Source organism: Lithobates pipiens, unplaced genomic scaffold, assembly GCF_037356315.1.
Source record: "Lithobates pipiens isolate NorthernLeopardFrog02 unplaced genomic scaffold, aLitPip1_a1.2 Scaffold_13, whole genome shotgun sequence".
Lineage (NCBI taxonomy): Eukaryota > Metazoa > Chordata > Amphibia > Anura > Ranidae > Lithobates > Lithobates pipiens.
The window spans coordinates 335,738,446-335,762,100 of record NW_027507718.1 but is presented as its reverse complement, the minus strand read 5'-3'; the positions used below and the strand labels follow the sequence as shown (position 1 = coordinate 335,762,100).

At 41.0% G+C, this 23,655-nt stretch overlaps 1 protein-coding gene across 4 annotated transcripts in view; it reads right to left on the bottom strand.

Annotated features, from left to right (window-relative positions):
- Positions 1 to 2,647: 2,647 nt before the first annotated feature.
- ARHGAP10 (Rho GTPase activating protein 10) overlaps positions 2,648 to 23,655 on the bottom strand; it is a 433,763-nt gene continuing 412,755 nt past the window's right edge. For 3 of the 4 annotated variants that reach the window (XM_077477008.1, XM_077477011.1, XM_077477012.1), the window contains 3 exons: positions 7,680 to 7,832; positions 5,812 to 5,903; positions 2,648 to 3,625 (listed from right to left, as the gene is read on the bottom strand). In XM_077477008.1, coding sequence (XP_077333134.1) covers positions 3,537 to 3,625; positions 5,812 to 5,903; positions 7,680 to 7,832 — 334 coding nt within the window. In that variant the 3' untranslated portion in view covers positions 2,648 to 3,536. Of the gene's footprint in view, positions 3,626 to 5,384; positions 5,441 to 5,811; positions 5,904 to 7,679; positions 7,833 to 23,655 lie in introns of all 4 variants that reach the window. The other variant, XM_077477009.1, reaches the window with a different exon arrangement.

Sequence of the window (23,655 nt, the reverse complement as noted above, 5' to 3'; positions counted from 1 at the left end):
GTAGGGAGTTATGCCCCTTTTCTGGGTTACATTTATTTTTCCTAATTTTGGATGTGGCACCTTGAAAGTCTTTATTACTTTCAAAACAAGCCTCAGTTTTAACCAGTAACAGTCAGGGATACAGAAAAACTCTTCTGTACTTGTCTCTATATAGGGTCCAGGTTTTTCCCATCAAGAGGTCTTTGTGGACCTTGTTCCATAGGAATGGACCATAACCCTGAAACTGTATAGAATCCTGCAACTAATTACACCCACTACACAAGTGCTGAGGTAAGTACCCATTCAGGATCCAGTGACTGAAGCAATAGTACAGGCCATTACACAGAATGTTACAGAGGTTGCACTCACCCAGATGGACTACTTCTTTTGCTGTATTACACAATAACAGGTAGATTGTAGAATCCATAGCTGAAATAATAAACTAGTTAGACTAAGTGTTTTTTCCCTAAGGTGGAAGAGGTCTATCACCTTAGGACACTAGCAAAAACTGAAGACTCACAGAGTGTGGTAGGGGAGGTGTCCTTACCCGCTTGCCGCCCACCCACTTTCATATGACAGCCGGGCAGCGCGGCTCTTGTTCCGGCGGGGCGTCATATGACGTTCGTCCATTTAAACAGGGCATGCGAGTGATCGGCGATGATGAAGTCATGGCTGATCACTGATGGTACCTCCCCACTTTGTGTGCCAAATGCGTGCAAACGTGAGCGTGCAAGTTGGTGACAGCATGTTATCCAGGAACACTGCTCATCGCGACACTGGTAAACCGCCATTGGCCGGCGGCTTTTTACCATGTGATCGGCTATGATCCTTTTAAAAGAGCGCACATCTGCCCTAGTGTAATTCCATTTTAATGATACAAATGCAAAATCAAACAATAGAGGATTGCACTCACAAACATGGGACTTCCTCATCTCGTCAGACTGTGTCTGCTACATGTTTTGGAGGCGTGGCTTCTTTCTTCAGGTCACGCCCTTACCACCTCTAGCCTATCTTTATATGAACCCTCCAGCCCCTCCCCCGGGACGACCAATACCATTCGACAAACCAGGAGCAAAGAGTTCACAACAGGAAACACATTCAAAGAGGGGAGAGCCTGATATTTAGCAACAATGTCCTAAAAAAAGTTTTGAGGGCTGGAGGGTTCATATAAAGACAGGCTAGAGGTGGTAAGGGCGTGGCCTGAAGGAGGCCACGTCTCTGAAACATGTAGTCTTGGCAACCGTTTTTTGTTAGCTAAAGAGGAGATATCTTACCTTTTACTTCCTCTCCTGCCACGAGTGACATCACGCAGCGCCGGCTGGACCATGCGCGTGCCCTACAGCAGACACAGCCTAATGAGAAGAAGAAACAGAGTCCACAGTGCCTTCTCATACCATCACCACTCGTTCTTGGGAGCCAACTCAGTTATACAGGCCAGGAAGGGAGACATACTGCTGTACATGCGATCTAAGTCCCATGTTTGTGAGCACATTCCTCTATTGTTTGATTTTGCATTTGTATCATTAAAATGGAATTACACTAGGGCAGCCATGCGCTCTGTTTTCCTTGTACATTTCAGATTAAGTCTGGCACCCGGTGGATCTTTTAAAGAGCTGCAGCACCTAGAGCAAGAGAACTTTTTCTATATAGACTGTGAACATTTGAGAGTTGGTTGTGGGGTCAGTGCTGTTTTTTTTTTGTGTTTGGACTTCTTTACAGGATAAGCCTGCCAACTCAACCTCTCCTTATAAAATGAAAACAAGCTTGCTAGAAAGGATAGACAGAGGAATATCCCCAATAAGTTCAAAGGGTGATCTTTGAAGAACAGAACCAGGCTGGGATCCTACAAAGCCAATGAGGAACAATGTGAGTGACACCCTGCACAAAGTCCTTCACTTAAAGTGTTACTAAACCCAGGACCCTGCATTCACTATATCTGGTCTTCCACAGTACACAGAACATGGAAATGCAATAGTTTTAGTAAAGATAAACTGCTAAATACCTTTTCTTATCAGTAGTATATAGCAGGCTTGTGACTCCGATCAGTTCCTGGTTAAAGCTTGTACATTATTCATGGTCATCTCTTATGTAGATGAGGAAAAGGTGTTCTAAAGCCTTAACATACTCCTTGTCTTAAGGTGAAAACACTGCTCCTCCGTTGATATAGTTCAGTGAATTAGCGCTGTCACCCCAGGACAGAAAATGTGTTAATGGCAGAATTACCAGGGTAAAAATAAAAGAAAAAAAGCTTGAAAAAGAAAAATGAAGCCACTGCAACTAAGGACTGGTAAGATGCAATACAGCACCTTGTACAATATGTTATATAAGGGTGGACACTAATAGTGATTTTCTGATGGATTGGATACACTATAGTTCTGGCAGCAGTTTAGGAAAAGAAAAGAAATTGAGTGATCTCACTACTAAATGTTGAGTTCATGTATGCAAATGTTTCCTGGTACACTTTATATGGTAGGAACGACCTTTAATGCTGCTCCAGAGTCTTGCTCTGTAAGCATCACTACTAAAATATAAGAATATACTACAAACACACTGCATATATATGTAATATTTCTTCATATACTGTACAATTTAATACCGTTTAACTGGTAAAAATAGGCACAAGGAGCTATTACAGATGTATTTCTTTCCAACAAAATAAACACACAACTACAGAACTAATAATATTTTATTTTGGATAAATTTATAGTTTATTTTGGCAGTAACTATACTTTAAAAACAATAAAACTGAACAAGTGTAAGCTTATAAAAGTGACTGCTACAAAAGAGTAAATGTAAAAAGTAGTATAAAATGCAACATTGTCTTTTTTCCCCTTTACTCTCCAATGAATTGTCATAGTATGTAGAAGATTGCACATCAAAAATGCTGAACAGTGTCCGGCAACTTATCTTCCCCAGCGGAGGATGAATTAAAGGTACAAGCATATCCCGCTAGTCTCACGCAGGCAAGGAATGCTGGGACTTCTAGTCACTCCACCAGTGTTACAGGTCAGTAAAAACAAATATATGTCCTGTGTGTCAATTCATGCATGTGATTTAATTTGTAGCCAGGAAGGCATTACATCACACTATTTAAATATAATTACACAAAATACTCTCAGGAATGAAACTGTGAAATGAGTGACATAATAATCAAAGTATACTAGTTGCCTGGAGCAGTGATTGATAAAAACAAATAAAAATAAACAATAACAAATGCAAACATTAAATAAAACACGTTTTAGGTTTGGCAGTATTGCTTGTCCTTTCCTTTAAATAACAAATGCACTTATAGTGCACCTATTCTTAGTGCCCCCTACCTTCGCTGAGATTTTTTTTTTTTTTAAAGGTTTTTCTACGCCTGGAAGGTCACTCAGCAAAGATCACCGGAGAGGAGTGCTATAGGTCAGTAAATACTATGTTAGTTGTATTTCTCAGCATATAGGGGGCCTTCACCATCTGGCCAAGTGGTCTGCGCAGTCACAAAAACAAGACACAAGTAAACTGGAACAAAAATCCATGGATACCATGTACAGCGTCTGAGCTTCAAGTCCATACTGCTAGAGGAACTGAACGTAGTTCTGTGGAATAAGTCCTCGTCTGCCCTTTAGGGTTCCCTCCAGCCAACCTGGTTCCCTTGAGTAATGTACTGCATTAAAGAAACAACAAATATGAAATTAAAACCATAAAAAAAAAAGTTAGCAAATATCACTGGAAAGTATTTGTAACTGCTTTATGAAATACCTTTAAAGAGCATGTATAACTTGAAACATGGTTAGCAGTCTAGGACAATTCACCACCAAAGAGAAAGCCACTCCAGGTGAGCACATTAGCCATCCAGCCACAGTGTAGCCAAGGTTTAGGTGAGGGTGCTAGCACAGCTTGTCTGCAGATACTGTACAATCAAAAGAAATACGGAATTCGTTTCAACACTTCACCTTTATTGATTCTTCATGCAAAAGATATCATAGACAGTGTGGGGTACTGTAAACGTTCATGGGTTTTGCGCTGTGGCTAGAGCTTACTCATAACCACATACCTGAAGTGATGAGTAGGTGCTAGCCACAGCACAAAACGCATCAACTTTTACTGTACCCCACACTGTCTGATGTATTCTGCATGAAGGATCAATAAAAGGTGAAGCGATGCAGTGAATTTCAGATTTCTTTTGATCATGGTTAGCTGTCTAGGTGCACTATACAAAGCAGTGGGCTATAATGGTAAATCCTGAGCTTCTTGCTGTAAAGGGAACCCAGACCTACCAGTGCTTTGCATTTGGCACGCACTAGATGGAAACAAGGGCAGGTGATCAAATTAAAGTATAACTGTATTTTTCTTCATTTTGGCTAGAATAAGGTAGGGTTATTTCCCCTTTAAGGTTTACAGTATTTTTGCCATTGTTGTCCTATTTGGGAGAATTACCTCTACTTCCTGCCCCATATGCAAACAGGAAGTGATATTAAATCCCTGCAAATCTTTTGGGGACCCCCAGGTAACGTGAACTAATGTCCCGATTGGAAGATTTGCCTTGCTTTTCTGGGGACAGCCCAAAACTTCTTAGGCAGCTCAGCATGAACTTTCCCAATAGAAAGGCTAGAGACTGCCTGAGGCCAGTTCTCATTTAGGCTACATTCAAACCAGCGATTTAATCTGGTGCAAATTGTAGCAGCAGAAATCCTGTGAGCTAGGTGGGGCCACAGGCTCTGTTCACTATAATTGACAGGTTTTTGCACAGCCAGCGATTACCTGTGGCGATTCCTGCTGGATACACAAAAAGTGTCCAATACACACATACAGTAGCTGCTTATGGCACAAACAGCTGCCCAGCCCACTCATAGGAAAGAGAACTAAATAGATGCCCAGAAGAAAGCATCGAAAAAAAAAAAGGAGTTTTAAGGTAATAATGGGTTAGCATGCGATGAATACGAGCCCATTATGACACTGCCTTGCAGCAGATTTTTTTTACTACTGCTTTAATTGATACGAAAAAAAATAAAAAATTTAACTTAACGATTTAAAATAACAATATCAGAAAATAAATATCACTGACCCCAGCGCTCATATATGGTTAGTACAAAAACTAAAATAAATATAGATACAAATCACTTTGCACCATTAGCTGTCGCTATCAACAATAATAAGTCAGATGTCTGACAAGGGTGTGATGACGAAACATGTTAGTGCGTGACCACACAACCTTTTCCAGTCTATTCGCAGTATGTAACTCGACTCGGGTATCACTGCAATCAAGATTTCCAGAGAGCGGCGAGTGTATACATGCAGGCTGAACAGCACTATTTGCGACATCTAATGCAAGTCTTTTTCTATGCTTGTAGGCACATTTTAAATCATGGGGGTTATTGGAAATACAATTTTAAACAGAATTACGCTATGTAGTTTTTCCCCACCTTTTTCATGGTTTATGGAAAACTGCGATTGGAGGAGGACCCCGTACATGGTGTAACTACATGCAAAATAAAGAGATTGGAAATATAAGGCATATTGCATTTGCAGTTTTGGTGAGTTCATTACCTTAGGGGAGCGGATTTCACGAGGTGTGGTGTTTTAAGGATGCAATATTCAATAATCACTTTTAGGTGGATGTATGCTGCATAATCCATTTTAGGAATATGAACTCTTATAAGGAGCGATACACCTTGACCTGTTTTCTAAGCACAGTGTGTATGGCACTGGAAGATGCTTCTAATGCTGAAATGATTAGTGATTTTAAGCATATGATGCAGATTTACTGATTTAAGTGACTTCAACTAATTGGGATACCAAATTCAACATGACCAAGTATATGTCTACTTGAAAAATAAATAAATAACTCACCATCTTCAAACACTTCGCCTACTTGAAATGATAACTCCGAGTTGTGCTCTGCCTCACAAGGATAGACCGCTATCGCCTTCCTTCCAGGTATACTGCAAAAACAAGTACAAGTACAAAAACAAGTACTCTTACTAAAACTGATAATATTCTCATTGTTCAAACAAAATACTATACACATAAGAAACCATATATTAGCATGCTGTAAAGAAATTCCTTAATCGTGTATGAAAGCACAGTTGTATCCATGAGTGTAAAGCATAAAGATTTAGAGATGGGAACAACACAGTTTCCTATTGTCACAATTTCATAAAGTTAACTGATGTGACAGGTAGACATGGAATGACTACCTCTGGCCCTTGTATAATTTACAGAATGCTAATCTCTACTTTCAGCACACTGTATACTGTGTGACATATGAAGTTAAATCTAACACTGAAGCCCTCCAGCAGCTACATCTCCTTGGGTAGCAATATTTTAGCCATGGATGAAAATCTTGACATAAAGCACATACGTATCTATGGTACCTTGTGACAAACCAAAGAAGCAGAAACTCAGAGCAGAGCTTCCAAGGCAAATAGAGCTGCTTAACAAATTACTACTTTTTACAATAAAGATGAGGATGTATCTAATGTGTACTACTTACAGTATAGTAGTAAACATAGCGGGCTACCATGACCCCTTTGTCAAATAAGTTGTAAATAGAGCTGCGCTCAAACACCACCATAAATTGAGATATGTATATAATAAAACAAAAAAAAAGTTAAGAAAATGTAAATATCGTGTTTGCAGGAAGTGCCCCAGGACGACGGATTGTGCTGAAACGCATGTGATCCTGGAATGATGGTAATTTTTGCTTTAGCCAGCTTGTGCTATTTCATGCTTTTTTTAAGCATTGTTGATGCAAGAGCAATATGTCTACTGGTTTTATTAAAGTTGTTGGTTTTACACTATGGCAATCATTATCTTTTTGGGTAATTTCTACGAGCCTATTACTCTGAGGGAGGATTTAGTGTCTATGAGCCTGTGGAATGTCTTGGGTGAGTCACTATTACGAGTGTTGCTGTGCCTTCACTTTATGAAATCTATATTAAGTGGGAGTTGCCATTAGGATATCCCCCTTATCAGATAAAGGCCATGGCTGGGTATTAGCCACAAGTGATTGAAGCCTCCCTTAATAGTAGGTCCACTTAAGCTGGTAAGTGTGCATTTCTTGAGGTGGAGGTTGCAGTTCGTTTGTGGTGTTCAATGTTAACTTCACTGGAAGGACACTTCACAAAACAATTATATTTCAGACTATATTCACTATTTTTATTGGTGGTATTATACTGATTCACCTGCAAGGACGATATTTACTTTTGGGATTCCTTTTCTTTCCTTTTTTTTAATATATATATATATATATATATATATATATATCAATTTATGTTGGTGTTTGAGAGCAGTTCTATTTACAATTTACTTATTCATTGTGCATATCTCACAGTTGCTGCCTTTAGGGATTGTATAATTTTTAGTGCAGTTTTATTTTTACACCTTTGTCAAATGTTCAGCATTGCTTCACAGAAAAACAAGGAAGCTGTGAAAACAAGATGGAGGTTTCCATTACTTACCTTTCCTTCTAAAAATGTTGCCTGGCTGGTTCTAGCCTCAGCACTTTCTAAATCACTACCCTGTAACATGAATGCAGGCAGTGAAATCAGAAATCCTTATTCACATACTTTTTCTGGGGGTCAGTAACTTAGAAAGTACTAGATTTAGTGGATTTGCATAACAGCCAGGTAACCACCATTTCTGGAGAGGGTCAGCAATGGTATAAAAATAAAAATAAAAAAATCAAACGTAAAGTTTGAAGAAAAGAAAGCTAGTACCTGTCAGTAGGTGGAGATGTGACGTGTACAGGCGATGTTTCAGTGTCTATAGCAGGTGATGGTTGTGTTACAACTGGTGAGATAGGTTCACTAGATATTGTAGGCGATTCACTATTTATCCAGGAAACCAAAGGAGTGTGCGCCTGCGTTGTCCTGTAAATATATATAAAAAATAAATAAATACAACTAATACAAGTTTCTTGTTGGGTTTTACTTGGTTTCATTAGGTTTTCAAATTTTCATGGTATTTTTTCCCACCGTGTAGAATCAAACAGTATAAAGTTAGTCTGTATCTATCTAGGTACATTTGCCCAAAGACCCCCTTACTTTTCTTGGAACAGAAATAAGCCAACAATAATTAGTAGCTTTTTCCCCCAACTATACCCAGTCCATGGTGAAACCGAATAAACCGGGCCATGAACAGAGGACCAAGTTATCTTACAATTCACTGCTTATTCATGGCACGAAGTGCATTTAACCACCTCAATACAGGGGCACCTTCCTGCCCAGGCCAATTTTCAGCTTTCAGTGCTATCGCCCTTTGAATGATAATTACTCATACAACACTGTACTCATATGAAATGTTTATAATTTTTTTTTTTTCACATAGAGCTTTTTTTTGGTTGTATTTAATCACTACTGGGTTTTTTATTTTTGCACTATAAATAAAAAAAAAAAAATACATTTTTCTTAGTTTCCGTTATACAATTTTGCAAGTAAGTAATTTGCCCTTTATAAATTTTAACCAAAATGTTGTTTGTTAGTTTATTACACTCTGTATTTATCCTTCTAAGCACTTAGGCCCTCCAAAGTTGACCATTTCCCAACGGCTCACTGACTTTGGCTACTGTAAATATTTCCATTTCATGGCTCGTTCACATTTAGACCATTGTTTTCAATGTGTATTGCTTTATTCCTTTCAATAAAATGTTTGAAAAAAAAAAGTAACCAAAATGTATATCGTTACATTTCTTTGGTAAAAAAATATCCCAAATCAGTGTATATTATTTATTCCTTGTGAAAGTTATATAGTCTACAAGGTATGGTGCCAATCACTGAAAATGATCACTCCTGATGTACTGACAGCCTATCTCACTTGTTGAGGCCCTAACATGCCAAGACAGTACAAATACACAATTACCCCTTTTATGAAGTAGACCCTCTAAGGTATTTAGTAAATAATGTAATATTAACAAGTTATTTCTCACAAACAGCATAGGCATACTTGCAACTAAACCTCAAAACACATTCTGCTTCTCCTGAGTATGGCGATACCGTGTGTGACTTTTTTACAGCCTGACCATATATAGAGTGGCGCAACATCCAAGGAGTACCATTTTCTACTTTAAGACCAGGTCTTCTTCTGACACTTTTTTAAAAGTAAAAATCTGTATATATTATATATGTAGCAGAGGCCCTAGAGAACCAAATGTTAACTTTTGCAAATTTTTATGTCACGTGCTATTTGCGCAGTGGTTTTTCAAAGGCAATTTCACACACTAAAGCATAAATACACTTTAATGAATTTCAGTGCACACAAAGACAATATATGCACCGGGAAAATAGTCAACCAAGTCACGCATTTTAAAATTGTGCATGCTTGTAAAATGGTGCCAAAGTTTGGTATGTAAAAATCTCCATAGGCGACGCTTTATAAGCCTTTATTGGTTACCAGTTTAGAGTTACACAGGAGGACCAGTACTATAATTATTGCTCTCGCTTTGACGTTTGCGGCGATACCTCATGTGTGGTGGAATTGCGGTTAACGTATGCATGCGAAATGGACGTGTGCGTTCACTTTTGCACACGAGCATGGGGGGGGGGGGGGGTGCTATACATTTTTTATTGGTGGGACACTTGTAAACTGACAGATGTTTTTGTGGCCTTGTAAACTGAGAGATGTTGATTGTCCACTAGCGGACACTGACAGATGATGTTACAATGGAACATTACTGCATGTTTTTGTGCACCGATACACATGTTCATGGCACAATGGTACAGATATTCATGGGACACTTGGAAAGTGGTGCTTTGTGTACTGTGGGGGTGGCTGCAGTATGTGTAATCTCTGTAACTGAACACTAAATCATCAGTAACACAGAGCTGTCACAGAGAGCCAACACAGACATATGTCTCGGTTTACACTGTTTGATGGCTGAGATTGGACACAACCATCACATGATCAGAAGGGCCAATCAAAGTGACCATGTGCTGATCTGTGATGGGCTGTGTCCGAAAGACACATCCCAATCCTTTACAGGACGAGCCCGCGTGGAGCACCCATTCTGAGGGACGTATGGGTACATTCACACAGAGCAGCAAAGCGATTAAAGATGGCAGCTTTCTCTGTACAAAAAAATAAAATAAACAACACTTCCCATACAGTGTATGGATATGTAAAACCTAGTGTTGCATGCAGTCGCAGAGAGAATTTTTCTCAACTTTCTAATTGTCTTGCACTTGTAGATTGCTAAATATTTTAATAGGTTCTTTTATCTGGTTTGTACTAATACATCCAAAGTACTAAGAAATACAGTTTGCCCATAACCAGACTTTGATCCAACATTTAGCATGTGTATTGTATATGAGGTATGACATATTGTATGCATCAACTTGTAACTGTTGATCATAGCAAATGGCAGTGTGTTAGATTAAATTACTAGTATACTAATTACATACATAGAATAACTGACTCTTTGTGGACTGATAAATATGCCATCTGACAGTACTAAGTTTGCTTAAGGAGAACATTAAATATGTTAACAAAAATACATGTCAATGCACTTTGACGTAAGTGTGTTTAAAAGACCACACAAGTGGTGTAAATGGACCCTTATGCCGCGTATACACGACCGGACGTTCCGGCAGACTAGGTCCGATGGTCTTCCCGAAGGACTTTTGGCGGAGTTCCAATGGACTTTACGAATGAACGGACTTGGCCACACACAATCACACCAAAGTCTGACGGATTTGAACGTGGTGACGTACGACCGGACTAGAATAAGGAAGTTCATAGCCAGTAGCCAATAGCTGCCCTAGCGTTAGTTTTCGTCCATTGGACTAGCATACAGACGAGTGGATTTCTCCATAGGAACTGGGTCTGGCGGAAAAATTTGAAATATGTTCTATTCCTAAAGTCCGTCTGATTTTTGGACAGCAAAGGTCCGATGAAGCCCACACATGATCAAACTGTCCGACTGATTATTTCCGTCGGACCTTTGCTGTCGAAAATTCCGGCCGTGTGTATGTGGCATTAGGGTGCCTAACTCTGCTCAGAACTGATCAGTAAAGCCATACCGCTCAGAGGCCATTAGAGAGGCACTAAAGAGGCAGTGTAGGGCCCTTGAATAGATAATGTTAGGGTTAGAAACCATGAAGTAAGACCGAGACAGAAGTACAGTTAAATCACACTTGTTAATAATAAAAGTAAATACAACAAAACATAGTCAAAACATAGCTAGAGTTCAGGAACTGGAATGGATAGTCAGACAAGCCAAAAGTCAGGGAGCCGGAGATGAGCGCAGTAAAACAGCAAGCAGGGCCTGAGGCCAGAAGGCATGTCAGCCAAGCAAGTCTTAACAGGAATGCAGGAGAGCGTCTCTGTGATGTTAACTGAGGCGAAGGCAGAGATCCTCTGGGCTGGACGGCCTAAGTAGGCAGGACTGACGAGCAGGATATCATCAACAAATGAGTAACTGTGGAGCAATATGAGCTGGCAATTAGTCGACAGCTGAGTGGCCAGCTCAGAGAAGGAAGGACTGAGCCTAGCCCTGACAGTTAGTAGTTGGAATTTGGGCCCTATTCACTCTGGTGCACTCCGGGAATGCGCACAGAAACGTTCCTGAATATGCTACAAATGCACATTTTGCTTGCAGTGCTGTTCTTAATGGCACCCCAAACTGTCTAACAGACGTGTTTTTGTTATGTGACAAACTTATTAAAGGGGGCTTCCAAACTTCCAGATTCCCAAAGGCGACGAAGAGGCCCTTGTACTTATCAACGAGGACAAGGTGACTTGCAAAAACAAGTTTGTTTACATCAGCCTGCGCACAGAGTTGCATGGAGCTTCCAATCAGGTCCACCTCAAAGACAGGCAAACCTAATCGGAATGCCCATGTGAAAGGGCCCTTAAATAATTCGTTCAATAAAAACATTCTTGTTGCTCCAATCAGCTTGCTGTGTGTTAAAAACAAAACAAGCTGTTCAATTTGGCAAGAAGAAATGTTCTGGTTAGGTCAAACACTGATAACTGTGACACATTTTAAAAGGCAGAGAAATGAAATGCTACACAGGAATGCAGATACATTTTTGATCAGCTTTGAAATTGGACTTAACAATGTGGAACGGATTCTAGCAGCACCACGTTCATGTTGAAATATTGTGTGTTTATCAATGAGTGGCTTCTCATGGCCCATGTACTTTTTCAATTAGCATGTGTTCAATCAAACAGATCTGAAGAAATAACAAACACTTTATTAAAACAAACTGTAGGAAAAAGCACAAAGTGTGGGTGCCTATAGCAACTTCATTCTAGCTGACATTTCTCTTTTATGGACATCACTAATATGCCTTTTTTTTCCTCTCACACCTGCTCACCCCTATTTTACAATTCTGCTATGGACCTGTTGAATGTTTCAGCGACAAGTTTGTCATTACTTCAAATAAAAAGGCAACACTTTTTTTTTTTTTTAAGGACAAACAATGTTTTATTTTCGGGAGATTATCTTGCAACAATGGATTTTATTTTCTCTCACAATCTTTAAGATAATAAAACACAAAACACATTTTTTTTAAGCAGTTTAAACATTGCTGCAGTGTTACTGCAGGAAAAATGCACATTCTATTCTGACATTTGTCCTGTTTAAAATGACTCTAAAGTTATGATTCTGGTACAAAGCATTGCAAAGTTATTTACAAATGAAATAATTTTTGTTTTTCAGTTTTGTGCTTTTTAAAATGTAAAATGTATAAACATGTATGTTAAAGGTCTAACATCGTAAATCAAAAAGGTTTAAATATTAGTTAATAACATAAAAAAAATAGGAAAATAATTGGTGCAAGATAAGGAGTTGTAAACCCACAGGGTTTTTCACCTTCATGCATTCTATGCATGAAGGTTAAAAACCATCTGTAGCGCAGCAACCCCCAGAGCCCCCAATGTTTCTTACCTGAACCCGATCTTTCCAGCAACAGGGGTGAGCAAAGCAGGTCCAGTCACTCAGGCCCTCATTGGATAGATTGATAGCATCAGAAGCCATTGGCTCCCACTGCTGTCAATCAAATCCAGTGTCCAAGTCCTGCTGTCTGTGTCAATGGACACAGCAGCAGGACACGGGAGTGCACCCGCACGAGTGCCCCAATGGAAAGCGACTCTCTGTGGGACACGGAAGAAGAGGAGGAGGCAGGAGCGCCACTGGGGGACCCCAGAAGAGGACCGGGACCGCTCTGTGCAAAACTCTTGCACAGAGGAGGCAAGTATGACACGTTTGTCATTTAAAAAAAAAAATGTATATAAAGACACCAACAACCTCATTCACACTGGAGGTTTTTAATGTTTTGCTTGGTGTCTGAAGGTTTTTTTTTTCTCTCCTAAATGCCTCTGCATGTTAGCCTATGTGTTTAGATGCAGAAAAAAGCCTATTGCCAGTGCATCCAGGAGCAGCCGTGTTCTGGCAAAAAAAAAAAAAACTTTATGTGTGTACATTTGTGTTAACACTAGGCGCGTTTAGAGCTTGAAAGTCAATTCATTTCAATGGGCAGAAAATTATTATTCTGATCAATTAAATTAATTATGCCCAAACACTTGATGTGCCCAAGCACGTTACACGGGTTCACAAGTGTCGAGCATTTTTTAAGCCAAAATGCTGCTGCCAAGAGGAAAGGCGTCTGCAAGAGCTAGCAAAGCATCCTATGTGCATAAGGCCTAACTCAGTGGTCATCAACCCTGTCCTCAGGGCCCACTAACAGGCCAGGTTTGCAAGATAACTGAAATATCACAGGTTTGCAGTATTCTAGTCTGCATCTCCCCAAGGTAATACATAAAACCTGGCCTGTTAGTGGGCCCTGAGGACAAGGTTGATGACCACTGACCTAACTCTGCACAAAATAATGTTTTTGTTGCAAAAACTGCAAATTACATTTTAATAGCAATAATACATTTATTTAAAGCCAAAAACGTTACTGCATCTGTATGGGTCTGAATTTATTACAAATTTAAGTGAATGACTGATTTGTGTCAAGCAACACCAATATAACTTTGGTTTGGGTAAGAATATCGGTATGGACAATACTTCCTGGGTTTAAAACCACTTTAAGTTCACCCTAGAAACTATGGGGAAGACTTAATCTGGCTATACAGCAACAGATTTTCAAATGAACGATTGTGCAAAAATTCATATGAAAATTCTAAGAACATTTACCACTTGGCGAATGCCTTTTCGAACATACTTAACAATAAGATATAGTATAAATAAAGCTTGTTTTAGAATGTGACAAACCCAACTGGGACAGAGGCTTTTGGAGGAGATTGGGGGCTAGCCTTCTACCCACTGATTATGGTCCATGGAGGAGACTGGGGATGTTGTCTACTTCTCCCAGTCAGAACATGGAAAAGAGCTCAGTTCAGCCTGATCCCATGGAGAAAGCATGGGATAAACAAAAAATGCTGAGAGCGAGGCTTGGAATAATTTTCTGAAGGACAATAGATTCCCTTCTGGAGTGGAAAGAAAGGTGTAATATTACTCTTGTACAGGTTAATGGTCAGAGGAAATATGGTGTCCCTGCACACTCAGTTGGAAAAGCTCCTCCACTTGGGACAGAAACAGTTAATAATATCCCTCAAGAAATCTATGAAGATAAATTAATTCCACTTTTTCAGACTGCTGGAACATTGTATCAGTTTTGTCTGATGACTTGTCTAGTGGACAGATTACACAAATGAAAGCTGGTTATTGAGCTTTGGACAGTCCTGGGTCTTCTTTCTGGGGAACTGGTGCTGAACAATCTGGGTGGGCAATGACCTGAGTCAGATAGGCTTGTCTAGGTTACTAGTTGTTAATTAGCTTACTGTTAATTAGATCATGGCTAGCTGTTAGTTGCTAGCTGTTCATTAGCTTACTGCTTATATTAGCTGTTCATGAGACATACTGATATTACTGTTTACAGTATGCATCGTTTAGGATATTGTGATCAAACTCTTCTGATTTTGTGTAGTATATATTCTGTGTGAATTTACAATAAAAGAGTCAGTTCCAGTTTGCACCTAATCTAGTGTTGTCTAGTTGGCTGCAATGTTCAGAATCCTGGATCCCTGGTTCCAGAGCAGAGAAAGCTGTATTTTGGCAGAAGCACCCAGGCTGGTTGCCAGATGGTCTGTCACAAAGACAAACAAGTCATTTACAAAAGCGGTTTGTCTTTTTCATATTCTTCTGAGCTCAAACAGGTGCAAGAGAAGTCCTACAATGATGCTGAAGACATTTCTTCAGGACAAGAACTGAAGAGAAATCTCTTCTATAGGGACTCAAAAGGCTTCACAGATGTTCTAGACAATAAAAAAAAGTGTTTGGGCTGGGTCTTAAAGCTTCTCACAAGAATTTGCATTTGTGTACTTGAGATGAACAATCAATATTTGTTATCCTGCATAGCTGGAACCAACCTTCTACTAGATCTACGAAGGCACTGCTACAGCTAAAAAGAAAAATGTCTACACATACACAAGCATCTCAATTCACAAAGCTCACACACCAGAATAAGGATCTTTCTTTCCAAAAATAACTTGACTTTTCACATGACTGAATTATTATTATTTTTTTCTATAACAGCTTACGTGTAAAATCCTTTTCTTGGAGTACATCATGCGACACAGAGCACTATAGTAATCACTATGTGTGTATAGAGGCACCTTCAGGTGATGGATACTGATATACCCAATACAGGAGGTTCACTCCCTATATAACCCCTCCTCCTATCAGGAGAATCTCAGTCATATACTTAAACCCCAGAAAGAGGGGCGGAACCTCTATGTCCCATGATGTAAACCAAGAAAAGGATTTTTACAGGTAAGCTGTTATAAAAATCCTATTTTGTTTATTGTACATCATGGGACACAGCGCACCATAGTAATCACTATGTGTGACGTCCCACAGCAATGCTATTTGAGGGCAGGGAGAGACAACCCGTAGGGCACCCCCAGACTTGAGGACGTATACTGCTGCCTGCAGCACACTGCGCCCAAAGGCGATATCCTCATGCCTCCTTACATCCACCTGATAAAATTTGGTGAATGTATATATTGAAGACCAGGTTGCGACCTTACAGATCTGAGCCATGAAGGCCATGGACGCACTGCCCAAGATGCACAAACTGACCTGGTAGAGTGCGCTTTGAAGGTAGAATCTTACCCCTTAAATCATAAGTCTCAATTCTAACCTGCTGAATCCACTTAGCGACAGTGGATTTCAAAGCTGCCTGACATTTCTTAGGACCCTCTGGCAGAATAAATAAGACATCAGTCTTCCGAATCTGCGCAGTCGACTTTAGATAGACTTTGACTGCTTTCACCACATCGAGACAATGTAGTGGCTTCTCTTCCCTGGAACATGGTTTTGGAAAAAACGATGGCAGGATAATATCTTGGTTCAGGTGGAAACCTGAGAACACTTTTGGCAAAAAATCTGGACGAGGGCGCAACACCACTCTGTCCTCATGAATAATCAAGTATGGTTCTTTACAACAAAGAGCAGCCAATTCCGAAACCCTCCTTGCTGAGGATATAGCAACCAAGAACACCAGCTTCCTTGTCAGGACTAAGGGAATATGCTGTATCGGTTCAAATGGCTGTTTTTGTAACACTAACAAAACTAAGTTGAAGTCCCAAGGCCTTAAAGGTGATTTAACTGGCGCATCATCCCTTGCATAAAACCCTGGACTAAAGAATGTGTAGCAAGTGGTCTTTGAAATAAGACCGATAAACCTGAGACTTGGCCTTTAATAGTACTCAAGGCCAACTTCATCTCTACCCTTAATTGTAGAAAGGCAAGGATTCTGCCTATGATATATTTTCGAGGGTGCCAACCCTTGGATTCACACCAAGAAACATAAGCCCTCCAGACTCTACAATATATAGCACTGGAAGCTGGCTTCCTTGCATTAATCAAAGTAGAGATAACTGACCCGGTAAGCTCACGTTTCTTCAGCATGTGGGTTTCAATAGCCAAGCCACTAAATTTAGTGTTTGAAAAGGTAGGATGGAATATCGCCCCCTGTGAGAGTAGGTCTGGCCATAGTGGACGGGACCATGGATCCTCCTCTGCCATCTTTACGATTTCTGCATACCATGACCTTCTGGGCCATGCTGGTGCTACCAGAATTACCAGCTTTCTTTCCAGCTTGATCCTGCAAAGAAGTTGATGCAGTAACTGAATAGGGGGAAATGCATAGATCAGTGAGAACTGATCCCACTGGGTCACCAACGCATCTGTTCCACATGTGAGTGGATCCCTTGTCCTGGACACAAAGTTGACTAACTTCATGTTGAATCTGGATGCCTAAAAGACCTACATCTGGAGTCCCCCGTCTTTTGCAAAGAGCCCGAAAGATGTCAGGGTGAATGGACCATTCCCCCGGGAATAACTGCTGATAACTCAAGTAGTCCGCCTGCCAATTTTCTACTCCCGGAATGAAGACTGCTGACAGGCACGGAACATTCCTTTCTGCCCAATATAGAATATGGTTCACCTCTGTCTGCTCTGCAAGACTTCCGGTGCCCCCTTGGTGATTGATATAGGCCACAGCTGTGGCATTGTCGGATTGGATCCTGACAGGACAATGCCGTAACCTGAAAGTCTTTTTTAGTAATGCTCCCCAGCCTAAAAGGCTGGCATCTGTCGTTACCACTTCCCAGATAACTGGCCTGAAGGATCTTCCTTTCAGCAGATTCTGGGTTAGTAACCACCAACTGAGGCTTTGGGACGCCCTTGGGGACAGCTGCATTGGAAAGTCTAAAGCTTGAATCATTTTGTTCCATGCAGACAGGATACGGTTTTGCAACAGTCTCGAATGGAACTGGGCATAGGGAACCGCTTTGAATGAAGGCACCAGCTTTCTTAACAACCTCATGCAAAGGTGAATGGAGGGATCTCCTTTTGACCTGACCATCCACACCAGCTCTCTTATGGAGTTGATCTTTGCCTGAGGCAAGAATACCTTTTTCTGGGCGGTGTCTATGATCAGACCCAAGTACTCCAGCCTTTTTAGCGGTTTTAAGGAAGACTTCTCTAGCTTGAGAATTCAACCCAGACTTTCCAGGTAACTGGTTGTAATGCACATGCTTTTCTCCAAACAAGTCAACGACTGATCGATTAGTAATAGATCATCTAGGTACTGTTATGCCCTGTGCCCTTAACCTGGCTAGAGGTGGGGCTAGGACTTTTGTAAAACACCCGGGGTGCTGTAGCCAGCCCGAAGGGCAAGGCTACAAACTGGAAATGCTGCTGTTCTACCTCGAACCGCAGAAACCTTTGGCGAGCAGGAAATATAGGGACATGCAAATACGCATCCCTGATGTTGATAGACACCAGAAGTTCTCCTAGTAGGATAGTCACCACTGACCGGATCGACTCCATGTGAAAGGAGCGGATCTTCAGGAACCGATTTAAAATCTTTGGATCTAGAATGGGTGTGACATCTCCATTCGGTTTTGGTACCGTAAAGAGATTTGAATAAAACCCCAAACCTTGCTCTTCTATGGGGATTTGTATGATCACCCCCTGAACCAGTATAATCGATCTAGTGCCCGAAACAGAAATTGCCTTTTCCCTGGATCTTTGGGAATGTTTGACCTCAGAAAATGAGACGTTGGAAACTACCGAAATTCAAGTTTGTAACCTAGGGACACCGTGGAGATGACCCATCTGTCCTGAATTTCCTCTTTCCAGGCTTCTGAGTATTGCAGAAGTCTCCCCCCCCCCACTCTGGCAAGGGGGGGCGCCCCTTCATGATGAGGCTTTGGAATTCTGCTTTGCAGGTTTCTGCCACCAGGACTTCTTTTGTGCCTGGTCCTGACCCTGAGGCTTTCCTCTAGAGTCTGACGGCGGAGGCCATGGCCACTGTCTAGAGGTGGGTGCCCCTGGCGCAGGAGAAAGAGTCCGCTGAAACGAAGGGTGTTTATACTTTCTTTTGACTGGCAAGAGAGTACTTTTCCCACTAGAAATCATTTGGATGCATTTATCCAAATTATTCCCAAATAGCCAATCCCCATGAAAAGGAAAACCAGTCAGGAGCCTTTTGCATGGTGCTTCAGCTGACCAACTTTTTAACCACAGGATCTTATGCATGTGTACTAGCACAAGCGCAAGGCAGGGCGCCTGGTGAATAGAATCTTTCATGGCGTCTATGGCAAAACATAATGCCCTTGGTAGTTTGGCCAATTCCTGGGCTTGTGCAGGAACCTCCTTAAGGGCCTGTCTAAACTGGTCCTTTAGGGACTGGCAGATGCCTATTGCAGTGACTGCAGGCTGAGTAACAGCACCTGTCAAGGAAAAAGAGGATTTTAACAGGAATTCCAACTTTTTGTGTTGGATCCTTAAGCATTTGTGCATTGTCTACTGGACAAGTTAGACTTATTCACACTGGAAATTGCAGCGTCAACTGCTGGTAGATTCAATTTTTTGGTGAATTTCTCCTCCATGGGATAGAGAGCTGTTAATCTCTTTGGAGGGAGAGGAAATGCTTAGCCGGGTGATCCCATTTAACATAAATAAGCTGTTCTAGTAATGCATGGAAAGGAAACAGATGCAAAGGCTGTGAAAGTTTTAAGGAACCTAAAGAAGAAATAGAACTTTCAGCTGACTCCGTTAGGGGTAGCTTGAAAGTAGAACAAACCATCTCCATAAGATATTTTACCAGCAATTTCTCAGATTGCGAGGCTGGAAGTTCATCCACCGTTGTCTCAGATTGTCTCAGATGTTATCAGATTGCCTTTCTTCTTGATCTCCTGAGGGTAACATCTCATCCTGTAGCCACTGATCCCTTGGTAAAGGGTCTAAGGTGGGGGATCTAACGTGCTTCCTATCCTTTTGGATGGAGGATGCGATTAAAGCTGCTAATATTCCTTCTAGGCCATGCAGGGCAGAGGAAAATGCATCTTCAGTCACGTATAGAGGGGTTGGGATGTGAGAAGCAGCTGCAACACCAATTGGTTCCAATGACCCTGGCTTGCCATATCTGGTATTTCAGGAAAGGATGACAGCATGGAGGCACGGCTGGAATTTCCAGCGCCTGGGGGATGGGATTTTTGGTACCTTTGTGGTGTCTTTTTTGGAAGCCATAGTGCTGAGCATAATAAAAGAAAAAAAAAAAACAGAGGCACTAAGTAAATGCACAACGTGCTGAGCAAAAGTCTAGCAAAAAAAAATGCTGCTAATATTTGGTGCAGAGTATAATTTGGTGCCGAGTATAAATGTTATTCCTGTACTGGAAATGCCTGTATACATCCCTACGTGCCCCCAGCGCTCCTTGCGACCTGTGTGCCAGACTGCAGCTGTTCGCTGAAAGCGTCTGCTCTGTCTGCTTCTGTTTTCCCCCAGTGTACTCCTCGTGGACTTACGTCCTGCACATGGCACAGCACCCTTAAGCCACGCACATGTCATTCAGCACATCCTCCCCTCTGTTAAAACTAGCCATACACTGATCAGTGGAGACCAGCGAGAGGAGGGGAGGCTGGATTTTTAGAAATGAATGAGCTTCTGTGGGGATGCAAACGTCGGAAAGCCGTGTGGGGGGATACAAACTACTGTTGTACCTGACTTCCCCCAGGGGGAAATGCAAACATGTCGTCTCTGGATGAGGAATCCCCCTGGCTTGCTGAGACCACACATGCTGTTAGCTGACACTGAGCTGACTGAGCAGCATTGTACTAAGGTATGTGCATTTACTCCCTCTAGTGGAGACTTTAAGGCATGACAACATTTTACTCATGGAAGAAAACGCATAGGTGGACTTTTTACAGTTCTTAGGCTTCTTCCCTTATCCTCCGCGCAGGATACTGCTGAAGTCAGTCAGACAGACCCAAACTTCACCCATCACGGCAGGCTGCGTTTAGCAAACCTTCAAGACCGGGTCCCTTTTTATCGGGGGTTCCACTCCCTTGGACCTGTATAGCACCCATCAGAAAAAATATTCGGTAATGTGAGCATGACCAAAAAGCCCTGAGTCCAGACCTCAAAGAGTAGCGTTACAGGCAAAACCTCGTGCTTCGTATACAAGGCTCGGGTACCATCCCTCTTGGCATCAGTGGCACTTTGGATGGATACGGTCTGTGGAGGCTATTTGAATCCAGCGTGGAACCCTCCTGGAGCTCCTCAAAGAACATCTTCACTCGTGACCAAGACTGTAGACACTGGTGAAGAAATTGAGGTACTCCTGATAGGTGGAGGGGTTATATAGGGAGTGAACTTCCTGTATTGGGTATACAAGTATCCATCACTTGAAGGTGCCTATATACCCACATAGTGATTACTATGGTGCTCAGTGTCTCATGATGTAGATAATTACTTTATTTTAGGCTCAGTTCACAAAACTTAACCAAGAATAAGTTTACTTTTTTACCGACAACTGTCCTCATACAGAAAAATCATAACTGCAAGTTGGTACAATGCACTGAAAAAAAATAAAAAATAAAAAAAAAGGATAAGAACACATTTAACCCATAATACGGATGTCCTTTCAATTGCTGAGAAGCAGCAAATAACTGGTACATGAAGAGGATGAGCACAGCCAGAAAGGAACATTTCAGTAAGGGATTAGATGGGTTGTATAGTATCACATTACAAGTAATAACCCTTCCTCCACTTTTAGGAGGAGATAGGTAACCAATTACTGTAAAAAGATTTAAGTGGATATCTGGACTGTAACCAAGGCAACAGCAAGAAAGAGTAGTTCAATGTTGAGAGCTTCAGAGAGGGTTACAGTCTTCCACGTAAAAAAAAAGCAAGTTAAAAATGTACTGATATAGATCAACTAGTGCTTACATCAGGAATTGACCAAGCATCTGTGTTAATTCCATTCATGAAACCTCAAAGAGTGTCGTATCTTTGCGATTGCCAACAGTAAGCATTGTACAAGATACATGCTAAACAGAACATAATAAATTATGTTTTATGTTTACAACATTTGTGGCATACATGGCTAATATTTACTTTGTAGAATTCCTCAAAAGGCAAGAAATAATTCTCTTTTTTAACCGTTTGGGTTTTGTTAATAAGCAATATAAACAAAAACGTTTATAAAATGTAACTATTAATTTTGTGCACAGAGAAAATAATTTATCTTAAAAGGGATATAGCGTGTGAAAGCTATAATACTACTAAGTACAGCATATGCTTGCGTTTTCCTTCCCTTAATTTGTTTAGGCCAATAGACTGTGCAGGGACTTAAAGAGGAGTTCCCCTTAAAAAATAAATAAAATAAAAGTCAGCAGCTACAAATACTGCAGCTACTGACTTTTAATAATCGGACACTTAACTATCCCAGGGTCCAGCGATGCGGGGGAATGACAGATGACGCTCAGCGGCGCTGGCATTCTAACTGTGAGCACCCGGCCGTGGCTTCACAGCAGGGCACCCACTACGCATGCACGAGCGCTGCCGAGTGCCGTGATTGGCTGCGCAGTCATCTGGGACCTGTCACGTGTCCCAGATGACTGATAGGAGGGAGGGAGCAGAGCTAAGCCCTTCCTGCGCAGAGGGGAAGCGATATCACCAGCCTAGGCACTGAAGGAGGCAGACTAGGAGGGACCCCCTAGCAACAAGCATTTAGAGGCAAGTTAATTTGTTTTAGGAATCTTAATGATTTTTTTTTTCTGTGGAACACCACTTTAAGGTTTTACTTCATTGCTCAATAGACTGCTAATTGATAGTAAATGTGAGGAGCATTGAAAGTCGTTGCCGCCCCCCCCCCCCCCCCCCCCAATAACTTAGTCAAAGTTTTGCAATTTTACAAAAACAAAAGAAATCTGTATCCTTTGATAGTACTAAAGAAATGTATGACTAATACATATGAACTATAGCACTATACAAAAACAAAAAGTAGGCCACATATCCATAAATCAGTTTAACATACAAAATAAGGAGGTCACTATCATAGTTTTAACCACTTCAACACAGGGCACTTTTGCCCCCTTCCTGCCCAGGGCAATTTCAGCGCTGTCACACTTTGAATGACAATGGCACGGTCATGCGACATTGTACCCATATGACATTTTTATATTTCTTTCCCCGCAAATAAAGCTTTCTTTTGGTGGTATTAGATCACTTGCTTTTTTTATTTTTTGCTCTACAAATAAAAAAGACCAGTAATGTTAAAAGAAAAATGAATAAAAACTTTTTGTTCCTGTTATAAAATGTTGTAGATCTCCATTTTAATGAAAATACATTTGTGGGCCAAAAACAGTAACCTAGAGATAGAGATCCAAGCTTGAGGAGTAAATAATTCCTCATCTAAAAAACTCTAGTACACAGGTCAGCGGGTCATTATGTTATTGGGTCTGAAATGCGACTATAATACCCTGTCAGTAGCGCACCAACTTAGGACATTTCCAAAGTATATGGAGAAGGCCTGCAGAGGAACCTCCAAATCTAGGACATTCCGGATTCTCCCTACGGTGCCATTGGTATAATTTAAGCGGTATTCAATACGCCCTATGACAAAAAGATGATATAGGCATTGGGTCAGTAATATAGATACTAGAAGAACCTGTTCCAAGATAACCAGCAATGTTTCCCCATCTATGATTCAATGTCCTTAGTGCAGCCTGTTCTTCCTGGGAGTTGTATGTTAACAAGGGAACCAAGCAACAGTGATGTATAAAAGGGAAGAAATGAACCACCTCCTGCAAATCATTTGGTGCATATCCACAAAATGTCCCTGCAAATATCCCTTTTATTATATGTTTGAAATGGTGTATAGTACTTTTGGCCAG